This window comes from Ostrea edulis, chromosome 9 (assembly GCF_947568905.1).
Source record: "Ostrea edulis chromosome 9, xbOstEdul1.1, whole genome shotgun sequence".
Taxonomy (NCBI): Eukaryota; Metazoa; Mollusca; class Bivalvia; order Ostreida; family Ostreidae; genus Ostrea; species Ostrea edulis.
This window is the reverse complement of record NC_079172.1, coordinates 45747746-45765245: the sequence shown is the minus strand read 5'-3', so window position 1 is coordinate 45765245 and position 17500 is coordinate 45747746. Positions and strand designations below refer to the sequence as shown.

The window sequence follows — 17500 nt, the reverse complement described above, 5'->3', positions numbered from 1 at the left end:
ATAGTTTTGCTCAAGCTTGTTTATTGCTAGGAACTGCTGCTCATGTGAGCGATGTGGGCATGCATGGGCCTCTTGTTTATGTTAATGACGATAAACCAGAAATGACTAATTGCTTAATAAAGAAAATTGATGTAACAGTGTATACTAAAATACTGAATAAACATGGACAAGGAAGAATTCGAAAATACCCTATTTGTATTTCACAACTTTGTGCTAGGAACCATGATTTTAGTTGATAAATGCTGAAGTAAAATAGTTGACTCAGTGAATTATTAATGGAATTAAGCTACAAATCTTATGCTAGCCTTTTTATGCTAATTCATCTATGCTGCTAATATGTAACAGTGATTCAGATTGGAATGCAAGTTGATAGGACAGAGGGCCTATAAATGATACAAAAATTATATGCCATTTTGGCCTAACTCCATGAAAACTTTAGACCCTAAATATATATGAAGCAATGCTGTAAACTAAACTCAAAACTTAATAAAGTTAAACTGACTTTTTATTTTTCAAATATTCAGTTTAATTATCATGACTGCAGTTAACTGTTTGGGAATTTTCTCGGTTGTTCCTGTGTTGCAGGGTGTTGTTTGTTGTTGTTATTGTTTGACATCCAGTCGATAATTGAGACGTCACCAGTTGTCACAAATTTAGACCCATGCTTAGCGTTCATGGCCATAGCAGTGAGGGTTGTTTAATGTACTTGCCAACACCTGGCGCGGCACGGTGCATCCGTTTTTAAGGTCGCATCCGAAAAACCCGTGATTCTCGCTTCTAAATCTAGTAAATGACGAGCGTTTGGTGAAGGAGCAATCACTAACCATGCTTACTTCTTAGGTTTGATGCGGCTATGGCACGAGTAGGACTCGAAGTCACGACCTCCTAGTTACGAAGCACTGAGCTACCGCAACCGGAAATTCTGATGTTTAATAAGGTTTTATTGCCAATCATGATCATCAAACCTGACTCTCTTATTTGATTCAAGACATTTTTTAAAAACTGGTTCCCCGCTGATTGGTGCTTTACACAAACAAGAGAAGCGAGATCAACAGGGGCACCAATTTATCTTTTTTACTCAAAGTAATTTTGATTGGACAGAAGTTTTTCGAAAACCAATCAAAATCTTCTTAACAAGCGATCAATTGAGTACTTGTATTATGATAAACCCAAGATGGATATCGGTTATTTTCCCGTGACCGATAAACACTAAAAGACGATTGGCCATACTGACTGAAAAACGAATATTTCATAGGCCATATGCATGTTGGCCTTTCTGGAAAATTTTAGTCGGCCATTTTCAATATTTCTCGGCTATTTGCCAATGGCCGACGCCAGTCTGAATCACTGTGTAATATATGTACGTCTTATCCCATGGAAACAGGCTGCAGAGGGGATATGTATAGTAATGCAGCTATGCATGTGTATGTTATAGTACATATCAGTGTTTTTCATAATTTTCTTTGATATGTCCATGGTATTTGAAATATCAGTGTTCAAGTTACCAAAGTTCAACTGTATCTAACATTTTTATGGGTCATATTGTCATCTATAACATGGTAAATCTCTGATTAATGAGTGTAACAGCTATATACACTGCTGTGAGGGGATACCCTGCTTGTCAGTGCTCTTGTTATGCCATGCAATGTAGTTATGAATTTTGAAAATGGGGCTAATACATGCTCTATGTGATTGGTTTATTTTGGTTATCTATCAAAATACCTGATAAACTGAATTTTGATTGTGCCAATTAATGTAAGTAAATCTATACAAACTTGTTATAATATGTACATAATATGAATGCAAAAGATACTGTATGTGACAGTTCATATGAAAACATGATTTTATTTTTAATTTCAGACCTTTGATATCGATCTTTTGGGTAAAGCAGTGACAGCTTCAGATGAGTTGCAGGTTAAAATCATGGACTGGGAGAGGGTGGGCCGGAACCGGTAATGATTAGTACTCACATTTAAGTACACTGTGGCAGTATGTACAGTCACCTAATACCCAATCCCCTACTTTACCTCAGCTAACAGTCCACACACATTAGGCCACATGAATGTTACCAATCTGATTTAGGTACAAGTATTTGGAAATGTGTCTGGATTAGAATATGACACTTGTTATATTAGATGAGGTATTGATGAGTTACCTGACCTGTATTGATGGGTTGAGTTTGACTATTTCAAGCATGGTATATTGAAAATCATATTAATATTGAATTAGTTTTGTGAGATATATTATCTGTGGTGAATTAAAGCCTTGCTTTACAGTGTCAGTTCTGTTTGAAGTTCTTTATCTTGCAGGTTTCACTGTGTAAGAAGGGAATGAGGTTCCATATAATCAGATTTAACTGTATAAATCTAGGTTTGACTGTATAAATCTAGGTTAGACTGTGAGTGGGGAATGATATTCTGTAGGACAACATGAATCTAGGTTATAATGTGTGAGTGGAAAATGAGGTTCTGTATGATCAGGTTTAACTGTATAAATCTAGGTTTGACTGTGTGAGTGGAAAATGATATTCTGTATGATCAGGTTTTACTGTATAAATCTAGGTTTAACATGGTAAATGTTGAATGAGGTTCTATAGGACAAAGTTTTATTATATAAATCTAGGTTTTACTGTGTGAATTGGGAAGGAGGTTCTGTAGAACAAAGTTTACTGTATAAATCTAGGTTTTACTGTGTGAGTGGGGGTTGAGGTTCTTTATGATCAGGTTTTACTGTATAAATCTAGGTTTTACTGTGTTAATGTTGAATGAGGTTCTATAGGACAAAGTTTTAGTATTTAAATCGAGGTTTTACTGTGTGAGTGGGGAATAAGGTTCTGTCGGACAAGGTTTAACTGTATAAATCTAAGTTTTACTGTGTGAGTGGGGAAGGACGTCCTGTATGACAAGGTTTAATTGTATAAATTTAGGTTTTACTGTATAAATCTAGGTTTAACATAGTAAATGTTGAATGAGGTTCTATAGGACAAAGTTTTTTTTAATATAAATCTAGGTTTTACTGTGTGAATGGGGAAGGAGGTCTGTGTGACAAGGCTTACTGTATAAATCTAGGTTTTACTGTATAAATCTAGGTTTTACTGTGTGAGTGGGGAATGAGGTTCTTTATGATGAGGTTTTACTGTATAAATCTAGGTTTTACTGTGTTAATGTTGAATGAGGTTCTATAGGACAAAGTTTTAGTATTTAAATCTAGGTTTAACTGCATGAGTGGGGAATGAAGTTCTGTCGGACAAGGTTTAACTGTATAAATCTAGGTTTAACTGTATAAATCTAAGTTTTACTGTATAAATCTAAGTTTTACTGTATAAATCTAGGCTTGACTGTGTGAGTGTGGGATAAGGTTCAATATGATCAGATTTTACTGTATAAATCTAGGTTTTACTGTGTTAATGTTGAATGAGGTTCTATATGACAAAGCTTTAGTATTTAAATCTAGGTTTTACTGTGTGAGTGGGGAAGGAGGTCCTGTATAACAAGGTTTTACGGTATAAATCTAGGTTTAACTGCATGAGTGGGGAATGAGGTTCTGTAGGACAAGGTTTAACTGTATAAATCTAGGTTTTACTGTGTTAATCTAGGTTTTACTGTATAAATCCAGGTTTTATTGTGTGAGTGGGGGATAAGGTTCTATATGACCAGGTTTTACTGTATAAATCTAGGTTTGACTGTGTGAATGGGAAATGGGGTTCTGTATGATTTTACTGTATGTGTATAAATCTAGGTATTGCTGTGCTTTTGAAAATAAGGAACTTTTTATATTTCAGTTCAGATTAAGAATAAGGAATTTGAGGTTAAATTTATTCTGTGACTTAAAATTAGGATTGAGGTTGAATATAACTATGTTTTTTGTGTGAGTTGGAATGAGTTTAATTTTAGGATCTTTATTTTGAATAAATCTGATGATTCCAGGTCTGTCCATTTATCTGAAATTTTGAGTATTTATTATGTATCACTTTTCATTGTTATAGAGAATTTATATGCATGAAATTAAAAATGACTGCCAATGCTAAATCCCCACAAATTAAGACAAATTTTCATATAAATAGTGTTGACGAATCAGTTTATCAGGATGTTGGTGACATTGGCCATCCGATGGAGTACGTATGATTGATGAAGTGCTATATTGCGCTCACCTTGTACATGACCGGATAGCCATGGAAACGGCGTTGTATGTGCATGTATACTCTGTATGGTGTATATAAGTTATATTTAGGAATGTTCACAAGTGGCTATCCACTTATGATATCCTTCTACATGCAATTCCCAAACAGTTTCCCCAAAATTGTAATTACTCTGTATATTAAAAAAACACCACACAATGAATACAGTACATTTTCAAATTTTGTTACCTATAGCCTTTAATCACTAAATATGGTACATACCTATGTCTGAATGCAATAAAAGCTTCATATTTCCCATCAGTGCAATGGTTCAGGTGTAACCTGGGACAGAAAATATTACAGGTTTACTGTGGGTGTACACAGTGACAAAAGCTCCTGCACAGCTGTACTTCCTATGAGAAGCCTGTCATGGAGTATAGTTTATGCTTTATTTGTGATGTATATACAGGAGTTGGTCTGCCAGTACATTTAATATATGTACATGTAGATGCATGACTACACATACATAATCTTCAGTCATGGAGTCTTCAAGGTTGTTGGCATAGACATTCATATGTTAAGTAAACTTCTCTGTAACTTGTGCCGATTGTGCTGATGGAATGTCTGACAAATGAAATAGCCTTGAAGCAATACTAAACATTACTGGGTGAAGCAATACAAAATGGGTGTAATCTGTCATGATTCGCCACATACAGCACTCTTAGAAGAATATCACTTTGTTATTCCTTTGTCCATCTGTTACACCCTGGAAATTTCTTGTAACCTGATATGAGAGATTGGACTTTGATAAGCAGGCGTGTATATAGACTATTTGTGTGGGAGTCATTTATACACTTAATATATAAAGATTAATGATGCCATCACTGACAACACATGTGCAGTTCCTTGAAAAAAATCTAGGTCTAGGTAGATTGTAATGAATAGACACAAAATTGGCTTTGTAATTTATTGGCTATCTACCCCAGTACATATACTAACAGTGGGGGTGTGGGGGGGGGGGGGTCAGTTGTGTCATTGCTCATTCTAATTTAAAAAGAATTGTATGGAATGTGTAGACAGATGAGGCTTGAGCTTGTCCACACTGTATGCATCTGATCATAGCAATTTTCAAAGACTAATCATTCCCTGTTAAATTGATACTACATAATACCATGTAGGCATACATAGTTATGGCTAACTGTAGGTTTGTCTGTGTGGAAGTGAAAACATGGAAGTGCTGCTGTTGATTTATTTCATTGACACCTCTAGTTCAGAATTTTAGAGAAACTCTGTTGATGATCGACTTGAGTGTTTTATTATAGTATAGACCCCCTTCTGTAAGTAACTTAGAGTCATACAAAGCGGTAGAGAGTCGGGTGTGTCCTACAAACATGTATTCATTCTTTGGCACTTTGTCAATTACAAAGTCATAACATTGATCTATAAACTAAAGGCTTGAGAGTCTTGACGGCCCATCAGTTGTGTAAAGGTAGATAAAATGAAATTCTGTCCAGATATTTTAAATGTCTCCTCTATAACTGATTAATGTGAGCAGACATTCCTGTAGGTGGGAGCTGAATATTCAGGATAAACAGCATTGCACCTTGAGCCTGTTTGAGGTTGACAGTGTGTGGGATATATAAATGTTCTTATGAGACAACAAGAAATTACCAGTGACAGATGAACGTCTCATTGGAATTTGTCATATAATTAAGAAGTTTTGATGAAGTACTTGTTTAAAAACTCTTTCAATTTTTTATTATACATACTAATGTAGCAATAATCTGCAGCAACAAAAAATGGGGGGAGACAAGAGAAACAAAACTTTGGAGACATGCATAAATCAATCTGCTGCATTGACATATATAGCATAAATCACACATTCATATATACATGTAAGCTCAAAGATCAAAAATGTCTACGTATATGTACATGAAAACTTGGGGAAGAAAAATTACTGTGAAATGTGTGCGATCAATTTTATTACATGAGGTTTTACGTGTACCTGTCTAAAAAAATTCAATCTTTTCTGTAAAGCTTGTTTTTTTTATAACTGTCCTTTGAATAATGGAACAAAAAGATATGAAACAGAGTTTCATTCTTCCTTTTCATAGTAAATTAGTTCAAAATGAATAAGTGGCTATGTATAGAATAGTAATCAGTTTAGATGTAAACACCTGCTCAGACCAAGCCAACCCCAACCCCCCCATCCCCCAATCCTTAGTGCACCCCTCCCATTAGAGACCAGGAGTAATCGATTGACTGTTTTTTGTCTTTCAGACTTCTGGCCCAGACCAAAGTACCTCTGCGAAACTTACTTCGTGGTGGAACCCAGTCTGAATCGCTCAACCTCAGTCTCACAGACAGTAATGGACGACCCACCCAGGTAACCATAGTAACTCAGCAACAATTCAAGAAACTAATTCTCACATACATTGTTTATTGGATTAGACTGTCAGAAGTTGATGGTTCAAATTCAATTACTGAAGTACTTTTGATATTGTTAGTACATGTATAGACATTTGCACTCTTGTTTGTAATGTAATAGTCCAACGTGTAAAGAATTATCAATTTTGTACGAAATTGCTATGAAACTCTAGGAATATTTTTGACTTGAATTACATGAATGAACCAACATGACTCAACTCTTTTTTGGTGAGTTATTATTACTCGGGGGAAAACAAATCAGGATTATTTTTGTCAGTGGAACTTCTACAAATTAACAGTCTTAAATGTTTGATTTTTACATCCTGCTAGGTTTTGTCTTCAATACCGTATAGCGGTTTTTTTTCCACGTGTCAAAAATTTGGCAATTTGATTGCTCAAATGTATGCTAATAATTTTAGCGGAATAAATTTTGGGGGAGAAAGAAGAATTATCTCTCTTGCAAATATTGAAATCGCGTTTGGGTGCATATTTGGCTATTGAAATTTTAGCGGAAAGCTATCTAACCGCTAAAATAAGCCAAATGTATCACCCCGTGGAAAAAACCCGCTATACGGTAGATGATAGATGTTACTTGTTAATGTAATATATGATGTTGGTTTTATAGACAAAACTGGAGATGAAGTTGTTGTACAAGCCGCCAGCATCTGCCTCCCCCGCTGCCGCAGGAGCCTCAGGTGGTGGTGACCCCACCCAGGAAACTGAAGGTGTGTACCTGGTACTTTACAGATCTATGAGAGGGATATGTGTGGTTGGAGCTGGGAGATATATCTCAGAAACTTGGGATTGGTACATGTATATATGTAGAAGTTCAAGGGCTATATAAGTGGTCCAGGAGACTATATAAACTGAGAATTGATATATAGAATTATTGGGGGTCAAAGGATATAAATATGAAATACTTTTATTTTTTTAAAACAATATTTTATTCACAAAGTAAATGGGATTGGAAGCAGGCAAAACCTATTTTAGCCCTCTCAGGAGGCTAATCCCTGAGTTAGTATTCAGGACTAGATGGGGGTCGGGGAGAGGCTATATAAACACAGTAATGCAATGTGGATGCACAAGCCATATACCAGTAAGTATGAAAGCTTCTGAGAGATTGATAGTAAGCATTAACTCTGAATGCTGCACATCTATCGGTTGATAAAAAAATGTAAACAAAAGTGGCAGCTAAATTCAAGAATTCAATGAAGAAGGAAAATTAAAGGTACAAAAATGTGTTATCTGCTGCGATAGTGAGAGATTTAGCAACATTTACATACCAGCACATGGTGGTGCCACCCATTCAATACCAGCCCATGGTGATCCCACCCATTTGATACCAGCCCATGGTGGTGTCACCCATTCAATACTAGTCCATGGTGGTGCCTCCCATTTAACACCAGCCCCGTGATGGTGGTGCTATCCATTTGATACCAACCCATGGTGGTACCACCCATTTGATACCAGCCAATGGTGGTTCTACCCATTTACTACCAGCCCATGGTGGTGCCACCCATTTAATGCCAGCCCATGGTGGTTCTACCCATTTACTACCAGCCCATGGTGGTGCCACCCATTTAATGCCAGCCCATGGTGGTGCCATCCATTTACTACCAGCTCATGGTGGTGCCACCCATTTAATACCATCCTATGGTGGTGCCATCCATTTAGTACCAGCCCATGGTGGTGACATCCATTTGATACTAGCCCAGGGTGGTGATATCCATTTAATACCAGCCTATGGTGGTGTTACTTATTTATGTTGCCACCCATTTACATACCAGTACATGATGGTGCCACCCATTTACATCATATCATGGTGGTACAGTGAAACCTGTCTAATCTGACACATACTGGGAGAGAAAAAATATTGTCAGAATACATAATGGTTTAGAACTGGGAATGAAAATAAGGGTCGGAATTCCCAGTGAAATGGATTGCACAGCTGTCAGATTAGGCAGGTTTTACTTTACTGATGGTCATCCTTCATTGTGCATTTGTGCTTAACATAGGGAGGAGGGGGAGGTAGTATTAAATAAATTTAAAGACTTGTCTGAATGCAGATATGTTACATGTATTAACAAAACATTGACATCTATCAATATTCAAGCTGGTGTCCGACCAGAGTATCGATTTTTTCATATGTAACAGGTGTGTACACACTCAGTGTTGGGGATGGTTAATATAGGGAAGGTGTATTGCTATGTTATAAGTGCACAAAAGGATCGTGATCAATATGCAGAACCTTCGTACCACATTAACTCGGGTAGGGAACTTGGGCAACTTTTCAATCAGCATGCCGAACTTGGCACGAGACAGTGAAAAACCTGAAGAAGATGTTGGCCACGCTGAGATCAGTTTGCAGGTGCCCCAACAGCAAGGTGCCATTAGCTGTCAGTCAAGTGTTCAAGGTAAGAAAAAATCCATCCCCAGGGAAAACTGAAGTTGTCCCAATAGCAAGATGCTATTAGATGTCTGACCCATATACAAGGTAAGAAAATATTTCTTTGGAGATATTACAGGTTAATAAACTGCAAAGTATTATTGACTGTCATTCCAATGTACAAGTATGAATCCCATCTCCACAGAAAAATTGCAAATGTCTCAACAGTAAGATAAATTTAGCTGTCAGTCCAATGTACTAGTTTAAAAATAACCTCTGCTTGGGGAAAAAAACTGCAGTTGCCAGCAGGTATGTGTTATTGCTGTCAGTTCAGTGTACAAGGTAAAAAAAAAAAAGCATTTACCTGTGTCATTAGTTGTCAGTCCAGCGTACAAGGTAAAACATTTACCTTTATCACGCCTCAGACAAAATTGTTGAAATCTGATTGGTCAGATCTTGGTCACATGACGCCGTGAAAAAAACCGTATCATGCGAGTAAAATCCGTATTGGGCGAGTAATTTTATTTATCGTCGGGATCGACTTGCAGCCGTTTGAAAAGGAAAGACATTTGACTAAGTTGTATGATATAGACCCCCACATCTACAGTTAGAGGTCTTCGACGTGATAAATTCGTTACACAGTCAGTTAATGACCTGATACGGAAAAATACATGGTGTGAAAAGAAAACCCGTATCTTCGCCTCGCCCGATACAGATTTTCTTTTCACACCATGTATTTTTCCGTATCAGGTCACTAACTAACTGTGTAACTAATAGTGTCATTATCTGTCAGTCCAGCTTACAAGGTAAAACATTTACCTGTGTCATTAGTTGTCAGTCCAGCATACAAGATAAAACATTTACCTGTGTCATTAGTTGTCAGTCCAGCATACAAGGTAAAACATTTACCTGTATCATTGTCTGTCAGTCCAGCGTACAAACGTAAGAAATAACCCATACTTGGAGAAAAGTGCAGATGCCCAACAGCAAGGTGTTATTAAGGCTATTAAGTTGTCAGTCCAGTGTAATGTAAGGTAAACTTATCACCAGGAATAATCTGCTTGTACCATGTGGCTCAGATCTATCAGCTTGGCACATGGAGATAAAATCTGTTGTTTGTAACCCCCCCCCCCCCACACACACACACACACACACACACAGGAGTAGTTCTGGTCAGTTTGAGATAGATAGATAGATATGTGTGTGTATATTTATAAACACAACTGAAGAAGACCAGTAACACGGTCGAAATATTTCTACAAATTTCTACAAAGTGTTGAGTTTTATATATATATATATATATATATTTATATATACACACACACCCACATACATAGATAAATACACACAGTGAATGATACTCCTCATCACCCCATCTTAAGGACGATCTTGAGAGTCCACTTACATTCTTTTATCAGATGGTGCTGATCTATTCATATTACCAGTGGAATATACAAGATTAGGCACACTCACTAAGGCCCCCCTCCGGTACAGTGTAATGGTCATCTAACATTTATTACTGAGCTGTTTTAGAATGAGCAGGTTGAATGAACTTTTGTGGTCATCAATGGAGAGTATTAACTCATCAATGATGATAAATAGCACCCCATGTAGGATGGAGACCAGGAAGCTAGGCTAACCATAAAGAACTATATCCGTCTAATTTAATTACAGGACACTTGCAGATGACCAGACAGGTGTTTCATATCCTGGATAAGGAATTCACTTATGTGAAAAGTTAGAAGTTTGAAATACATGCATAGATTTTAATCATATGCTTCACTGATATTTAACTCCTAAGTTTGCTACATTACATTTTTTTTTACTTAGAGTAAAGTGGGATTTTGTAACCACGATGACCCACCATTATCTATTTAAATCTCAACAACTATTTGAGGCATTTGCATTTCAAGGATATTGTTGTCCAAGCATAGAGAGTCCAAATACCGTTTATGAAATTTATGAAAACAACAAATTTTGGAAAACCATGATCGAAAATTTGTTGCAAACAATAACAAAGTTAACCATAATCTCTCCTTTATGATCAAATGTTGTTTTTTTTTCTTTACCTTACATTGACTCTATTTTCACCTTTTGAGTATTTTTTTTCTTTTAAAATTCATCTTGTGGTAAATACAATTTTTACAACACAGTTTCATACTTTATACTGTTGAGCTTTGCATCCATTTGGATGTATGTCCGTCCGTCTGAACACAATTTCTTTTATTTTGAAACAATCAGAACAGATTGTAATGCTTAGAATGCTTAACTAAGGTATTAGTAATGATCAGCAAAAATTTGAATGTCAGTAGTCAAGGTACATGGGAGGTACAGAGGTCACAAATCCTTGTTATGTAAACAAGTCTCATGCCATGTTTTTGTTTATATAGGTTAAATATACTAGTAAAAGTTCTGTTTAAAGCAGATTTTTCAATTTATAAATGAATTCTTAACACAATTAAATAGTTTCTAGTGTTTGGCACATTTCATTTTGTTTTAAACATGAAATTTTCTATCAAACAGTCTAATGTAAACAAAACATGGCAGGAGCCTTGTTGACATAACAAAGAATTGCAAGTGCTGTATCTCACTTATAACTCAACAACTGATATTCAAATTTTGGTTGACCGTTAGAAATACTTTAGTTAAGCATTGTAAACAATAAGAATGGAAAAATAAAATTAGAAAATTTTCAGCTCAAATTGTGTCCATGGCCCCTTTAAAACGACTTCATTACTTACTTACTTATCCTCTTCATCCCCAGTGGGACATAAGGCACCAACAAGCTTCATGCTTATAGCAAAGTGATATATATATTCCCCTATTGGATGTAAGGAAGTTGAGTTGTAATGAACTGTTTTTCACTGGTCCTGGAGGTTTGCCATAACTGTGTTTTACTGTATTTTATTAAGACAATGATAGTATAACTTAATTACTTTTATCTACAGGCCAGGTACTGGAGGTTCACTGTAACCATGTTTTACTGTATTTAATTAACACAATGATATTAATTATGTCTACCTTTATCTACAGGTCAGGCACTGGGGGATTCCTTGTTGGAGGGGGATGAGGGAGATGAAGAAGAGGAAGTGGATACTGGTCCACCTCAGATTGACCCTGCCACTGGACAGGTCATCCCCAAACCCAAACGGAGAAAGAAGCGTGGCAAATTTGGGCGCAGAAAAATTCTTGAAAATCTCTCCACCAAACCAACAGATTTCCAAGTAAGTTTCTCTACAGACTGTTGTGCATAATAATGCAGAATATAGCAGGGTTCGAAATTAACTCATGTCCGTAAGTCCGAGACTAGTAGAAAACGTGTCGGACTAGTGAACTCTCTATAGCACTAGTCTGTACGGACTAGTGAAAATCCGGAAATCAATTTTGAATTGGTAAAGATTTTAGCAAGATTTGTCTGAGTCTCTTAGATGTTTGAACTTATGGTTGATTACCTGCATGGTCAGGTGTTTGACTGACTATGACAGTCTGATCTTCCAAACACATGGAGTGCGTTTGAGACCGTTGTTCTTCGAACGTGCACACATTGTCAAATTCCTGCCGATTCCGAACGCCGAGTACACATCACGAGAACGTGTTCTAGGTGCAAGAATTGCAAGTAGTGTGGTCTGAGAACATGCACGTTTGTATGCACATGTTCTCGTCATTCGCGACTCTAACACAGTAGTTCATAACACTATAGCTCATGACTTGGTCAATCGAGTGAATTTTATTGACTTTCTTGATAAAATTTCGAACTCCTGTGACTCTAAGGTCTGAACACCAAAACAACAGGAACGTCGATCTCGAACGCACTTATGGACGTTTATAAAAGGATTAACTCAGAGGTTAATATTGTATGCTTTTGAAGATCTTGAATACGAAATAAAATATGGTGGTCTCTTTTTCTTCTGTAGGTGTCAGAAATCGAATTGTGTTTAGTTTGATTAAAATGAAGATCATTTTTTGATATACTGGACGGACTAGTGAAATGCTTTGCGGACTAGTGAACATCAATAGTGACTAGTCCGTACGGACTAGTGCTTGAAAAAGTTAATTTCGAACCCTGTATAGTCATTTGTGCTTTATTTATCTCCTGTATTTGAAAGTGTAAGTAAACATGTACATGGTGGTTTATTCCATATAAAAGTATTGTTCGCATATAGTTTGTATTTTGGGGATAAAATAGACACACGTACGTAATTTTCAGTCAGCAAAGCCCCCATGATACATTATATGTACATCTGTACATATACAAACTAGGCATTTTGTTAATCTATATTTCAAATTGAATTTTTTCAGCACTCACCTGCAGCATATGTGTTTATTACAGTGTTTTTTATCAGGCATTAATCACAAGTAATGAAATAGCAAAGTTTTATTGCAAACAAAAACATTTATTATATAGTAAATGTGAATATTGTATATAAGGGATAGTGAATCCTCGACTACCTCAAAGATTTTGTCCAGATCAGTTTTAACTGTGTACTATGGAGGCCAGCAGGCTTTATTCGTGGAAAGTGTAGATTAATGATGTGCAGTGTTGGCAGATACCCACAGTACATGCTTAGATATAAAAGTTCTGGGTCCCATTGATTGTAATGATTCAGAGAGGACATGCTGGGACAAACTGTTACCTATCATGTTTGTCTTACAAGGCTCAGTCCTAGCTATGGGGAACAGAATAATAATACATATATTGTGTTAGGGATACAGCTGGGACCCCAATCAAGAAATCATTAAGGCAGCCTGAAGTTTCTACTTATCAACCAAGGCTGACATTTACAGATGTAATTATACCTATACAATAACACAGAATCAGCTGTGTGTAGTGATGTAGACTGGGCTCTGTTGATTTAACACAAGAAAAGTAATTACATACAAGATAATCATGAATGAAATTGGTCATTTCCATATGGTATGATTCAATACTCACAAAATTACAGCTAGAGATTGACATTTTATTAACAGTGAGGGGACAAAAAGGAATAATAAAACCGAAATAAAATGCAGGTTATAAAAAGATGATAGTCAGAGATATTTTATTTCCAAACTTTTAATCTTTAGAATTTTAATCCTGAGTGTGTGACGTATACTACAGTATATTACATGTCAAATGATTTTTAATGTCTTGACAAGCAAACTGCCCTCACCCCATCCCCCATTTCTATCCTGACAATATGAATCAATATGGTTTTTTTATGTATGTACATGTGACCAGATGTTCTTGCAGATTTATAAACCTGTCTATTCTTCCAGTCTAGAATTTGAAATATTGGTTATAGTTTTTCATATAATTGCACTTGTTATAATTCCTCATTAATTATTGGGTCACAGGGATTTCCGGATTCGTGAAGTGCTGTTAGTAAAACGACCAGCATACTTATTGATTGGAATAGATACCACTAGAGAAACAATTGTTAAATGGCTTTTTAAGGTTTCAATGTAAAGAATATATAAGAGATCTCTGGCTTCCTATTTTTACATTTCTATCAAATATTGTACGAAGTCAGTATTGCTACCTATTGTTAGTTTAATGTTACAGTTGCTGTAAAGCCCACAATCTTGCCATGTCAGATTTCTCAATGAGATGTGGTATTTTCAAACATTCGCTTTGCTTATCACTATATATACTATATGTACAAAAATTATTCTTGAAAACATTACTTTTATGTAAAAGGCTATTTCACAAATTTAAGCAAATATAAGGTTCTTCCAAAACAGTGATGCACACTTATAAGTGAATATTCATGATTAAATTAGGATCCTGTCTTCCCTTTGAAATTAAAATGCAAGCATCATCATGTAGTGTAGATTCAAGTCTGTCCACTCCATCATCCCTGGGGCGAGAGTTGGGTAATGGGAGAAGAGTTAAATTTTTTTTACACAGGATTATGTATAGGAAAATTCTTTATAAAATCATCATCTCAAGAACAACAATCAAATTGATATCCTAGGACATTCAAGTTATGTGGTGTAGATGTCAGTGAGCTATCATCATGATTATCAAGTTACGTAGTGTAGATGTCAGTGAGCTATCATCATAATTATCAAGTTATGTAGTGTAGATGTCGGTGAGCTATCATCATAATTATTAAGTTATGTGGTGTAGATGTCAGTGAGCTATCATCATAATTATCAAGTTATGTAGTGTAGATGTCGGTGAGCTATCATCATAATTATCAAGTTATGTAGTGTAGATGTCAGTGAGCTATCATCGTAATCATCAAGTTATGTGGTGTAGATGTCAGTGAGCTATCATCATAATTATCAAGTTACGTAGTGTAGATGTCAGTGAGCTATCATCATAATTATCAAGTTACGTAGTGTAGATGTCAGTGAGCTATCATCATACCCCCCAGGGAAAAGGCAGGGCTCAAAGTTTTACATTTAAGGAAAAACTTTGAAAATCTTCTCAAGAACAATATGGAACAATGTCAAACGAATATGCAAGTATACTCATGTAGTGTAGATTCAGTTTTGTTCATGCCATGACCTTGTGACCTCTGGGATTAGGGCATGGCCACAGCAAGGTTTCATAGTTTTATGTAGGTGTGTTGGAAAGTGTCCTATTTACACACCATCACACTCGAGTCAGGGGAACCGATAGACTTTGTGGTATACTGTAGCAAAATTACGGTTGCATGGGTGAGCTATGTAGGCCATGGACCTCTTGTGTAGTACATGTGTTTTATTTGAGTTGAAGCATGTTGGTAATGTAGATTCTTAACACTGAGTAATACTTCTATACTCTCTAGATTAGGGTGAAGGTTATTGAGGCCCGGCAGTTACAAGGTGCAAATATCCAGCCTGTTGCCAAGGTTACAGTATCCAACCAAACAAAGCAGACTCGAGTGAAGAAGTCAACCAACAGCCCTAGCTGGAACGAAGCCTTCTTCTTCAACTTCAAGAAATCTCCATTAGAGCTGATGGACGAGCTCATCGAGTTCAAAGTCAGTAGCTGTTCTGTTTATAATTATGATATCATGGAAAATACTTGCCAATTTTCAAAAGCATATGAAATGAAGATTATTTTATATGTAATATTTTTACTTTTTCTTTTTGTACAGGTCTTCAATTCCAAAAAACTTAGATCTGATGCCCTGATTGGTTCATTTAAGGTTAGAATAATTTTTTTTATATGAATGGGTATTCTTGAGTTTGAGTAAATGAAGTAAGTTATTCATGCAGCATAGAGTATCTGAGTGTTTATGACCTTTTGACATTGTAGATAGATTACCTACATGTAAATATTAAATGATTGTACTCTCTTTTTGACAGTGTGATATTGGCATGGTGTACATAGAACCCAGGCACTCCTTTCTCCACAAGTGGATGCTGCTGAGTGACCCCGAGGACCAGATGGCAGGGGCCAAGGGTTACCTCAAGGTGTGCGTGTGCATCATTGGCCCAGGGGATGAGGCCCCGGTAAGTACTTATTATTCACTACCTCGAGGTGTGTGTGATCGGTCAAGGAAACGAGGCCCCAGTAACTCATCTCTAGACTAATAATTGTACCCCACCTCAAGGTGCGTGTGTGTCATTTGGCCATGAGAAGGAGGTCCTGTACCAGTCATCCTCTGACTGCAGATTTTAGCCATCTCTATACTGGACTAAGATGGTCCATCTCTATACTGGAATCAGATTGTCCATCTCTATACTGGAATAAGATGGTCCATCTCTATACTGGAATAAGATGGTCCATCTCTATACTGGAATAAGATGGTCCATCTCTATACTGGAATAAGATGGTCCATCTCTATAATGGAATCAGATTGTCCATCTCTATACTGGAATCAGATTGTCCATCTTTATACTGGAAGCAGATTGTCCATCTCTATACTGGAATCAGATTGTCCATCTCTATACTGGAATAAGATGGTCCATCTCTATACTGGAATAAGATGGTCCATCTCTATACTGAAATCAGATTGTCCATCTCTATACTGGAATTAGATCGTCCATCTCTATACTGGAATAAGATGGTCCATCTCTATACTGGAATAAGATGGTCCATCTCTATACTGAAATCAGATGGTCCATCTCTATACTGGAATAAGATGGTCCATCTCTATACTGAAATCAGATTGTCCATCTCTATATTGGAATTAGATCGTCCATCTCTATACTGGAATCAGATCGTCCGTCCATCTCTATATTGGAATCAGATTGTCTGTCCATCTGTTCGTCCACAGATGGATTGGTTTCGGGGCCATTGGTTTCCTGGAGTCATCATATGTAATACAGAGACTTCATATATTGGATGAGGATGACACTATCAAATTTTGGTGGAAAGGTCATAAGTAGAGGTTTTTTGGCCTTGATTGATTTTTCTATTTACATGAAACAATCAAACTTCACACAAAGATTTGTTTGTTTTGTGTGTATCCATATTTTGTCCTCAGAATTCACTGCAGTGGTACAAATATTTTATATTGTGTTTAAAAGTGAAACACACATAGCAAGTGTTAAATTTACCTGTAGCTAATGGTCCATTATATTAACATGCATGTGTGTCACATGGACTGAAGTTCAATATACAACAAAACTTGAAATTAGATTATATCATATAG

The 17500-nt window shown here is 36.4% G+C and overlaps 1 protein-coding gene across 21 annotated transcripts in view; it reads left to right on the top strand.

Annotated features, from left to right (window-relative positions):
• LOC125658186 (myoferlin-like) overlaps positions 1 to 17500 on the top strand; it is an 86326-nt gene that overhangs the window by 5841 nt on the left and 62985 nt on the right. For all 21 annotated transcript variants that reach the window (XM_048889350.2, XM_056149351.1, XM_056149350.1 and 18 more), the window contains exons 3-9: positions 1861 to 1952; positions 6398 to 6503; positions 7170 to 7269; positions 11964 to 12154; positions 15686 to 15880; positions 15998 to 16048; positions 16209 to 16355. In XM_048889350.2, coding sequence (XP_048745307.2) covers positions 1861 to 1952; positions 6398 to 6503; positions 7170 to 7269; positions 11964 to 12154; positions 15686 to 15880; positions 15998 to 16048; positions 16209 to 16355 — 882 coding nt within the window. The remainder of the gene's footprint in view (positions 1 to 1860; positions 1953 to 6397; positions 6504 to 7169; positions 7270 to 11963; positions 12155 to 15685; positions 15881 to 15997; positions 16049 to 16208; positions 16356 to 17500) is intronic.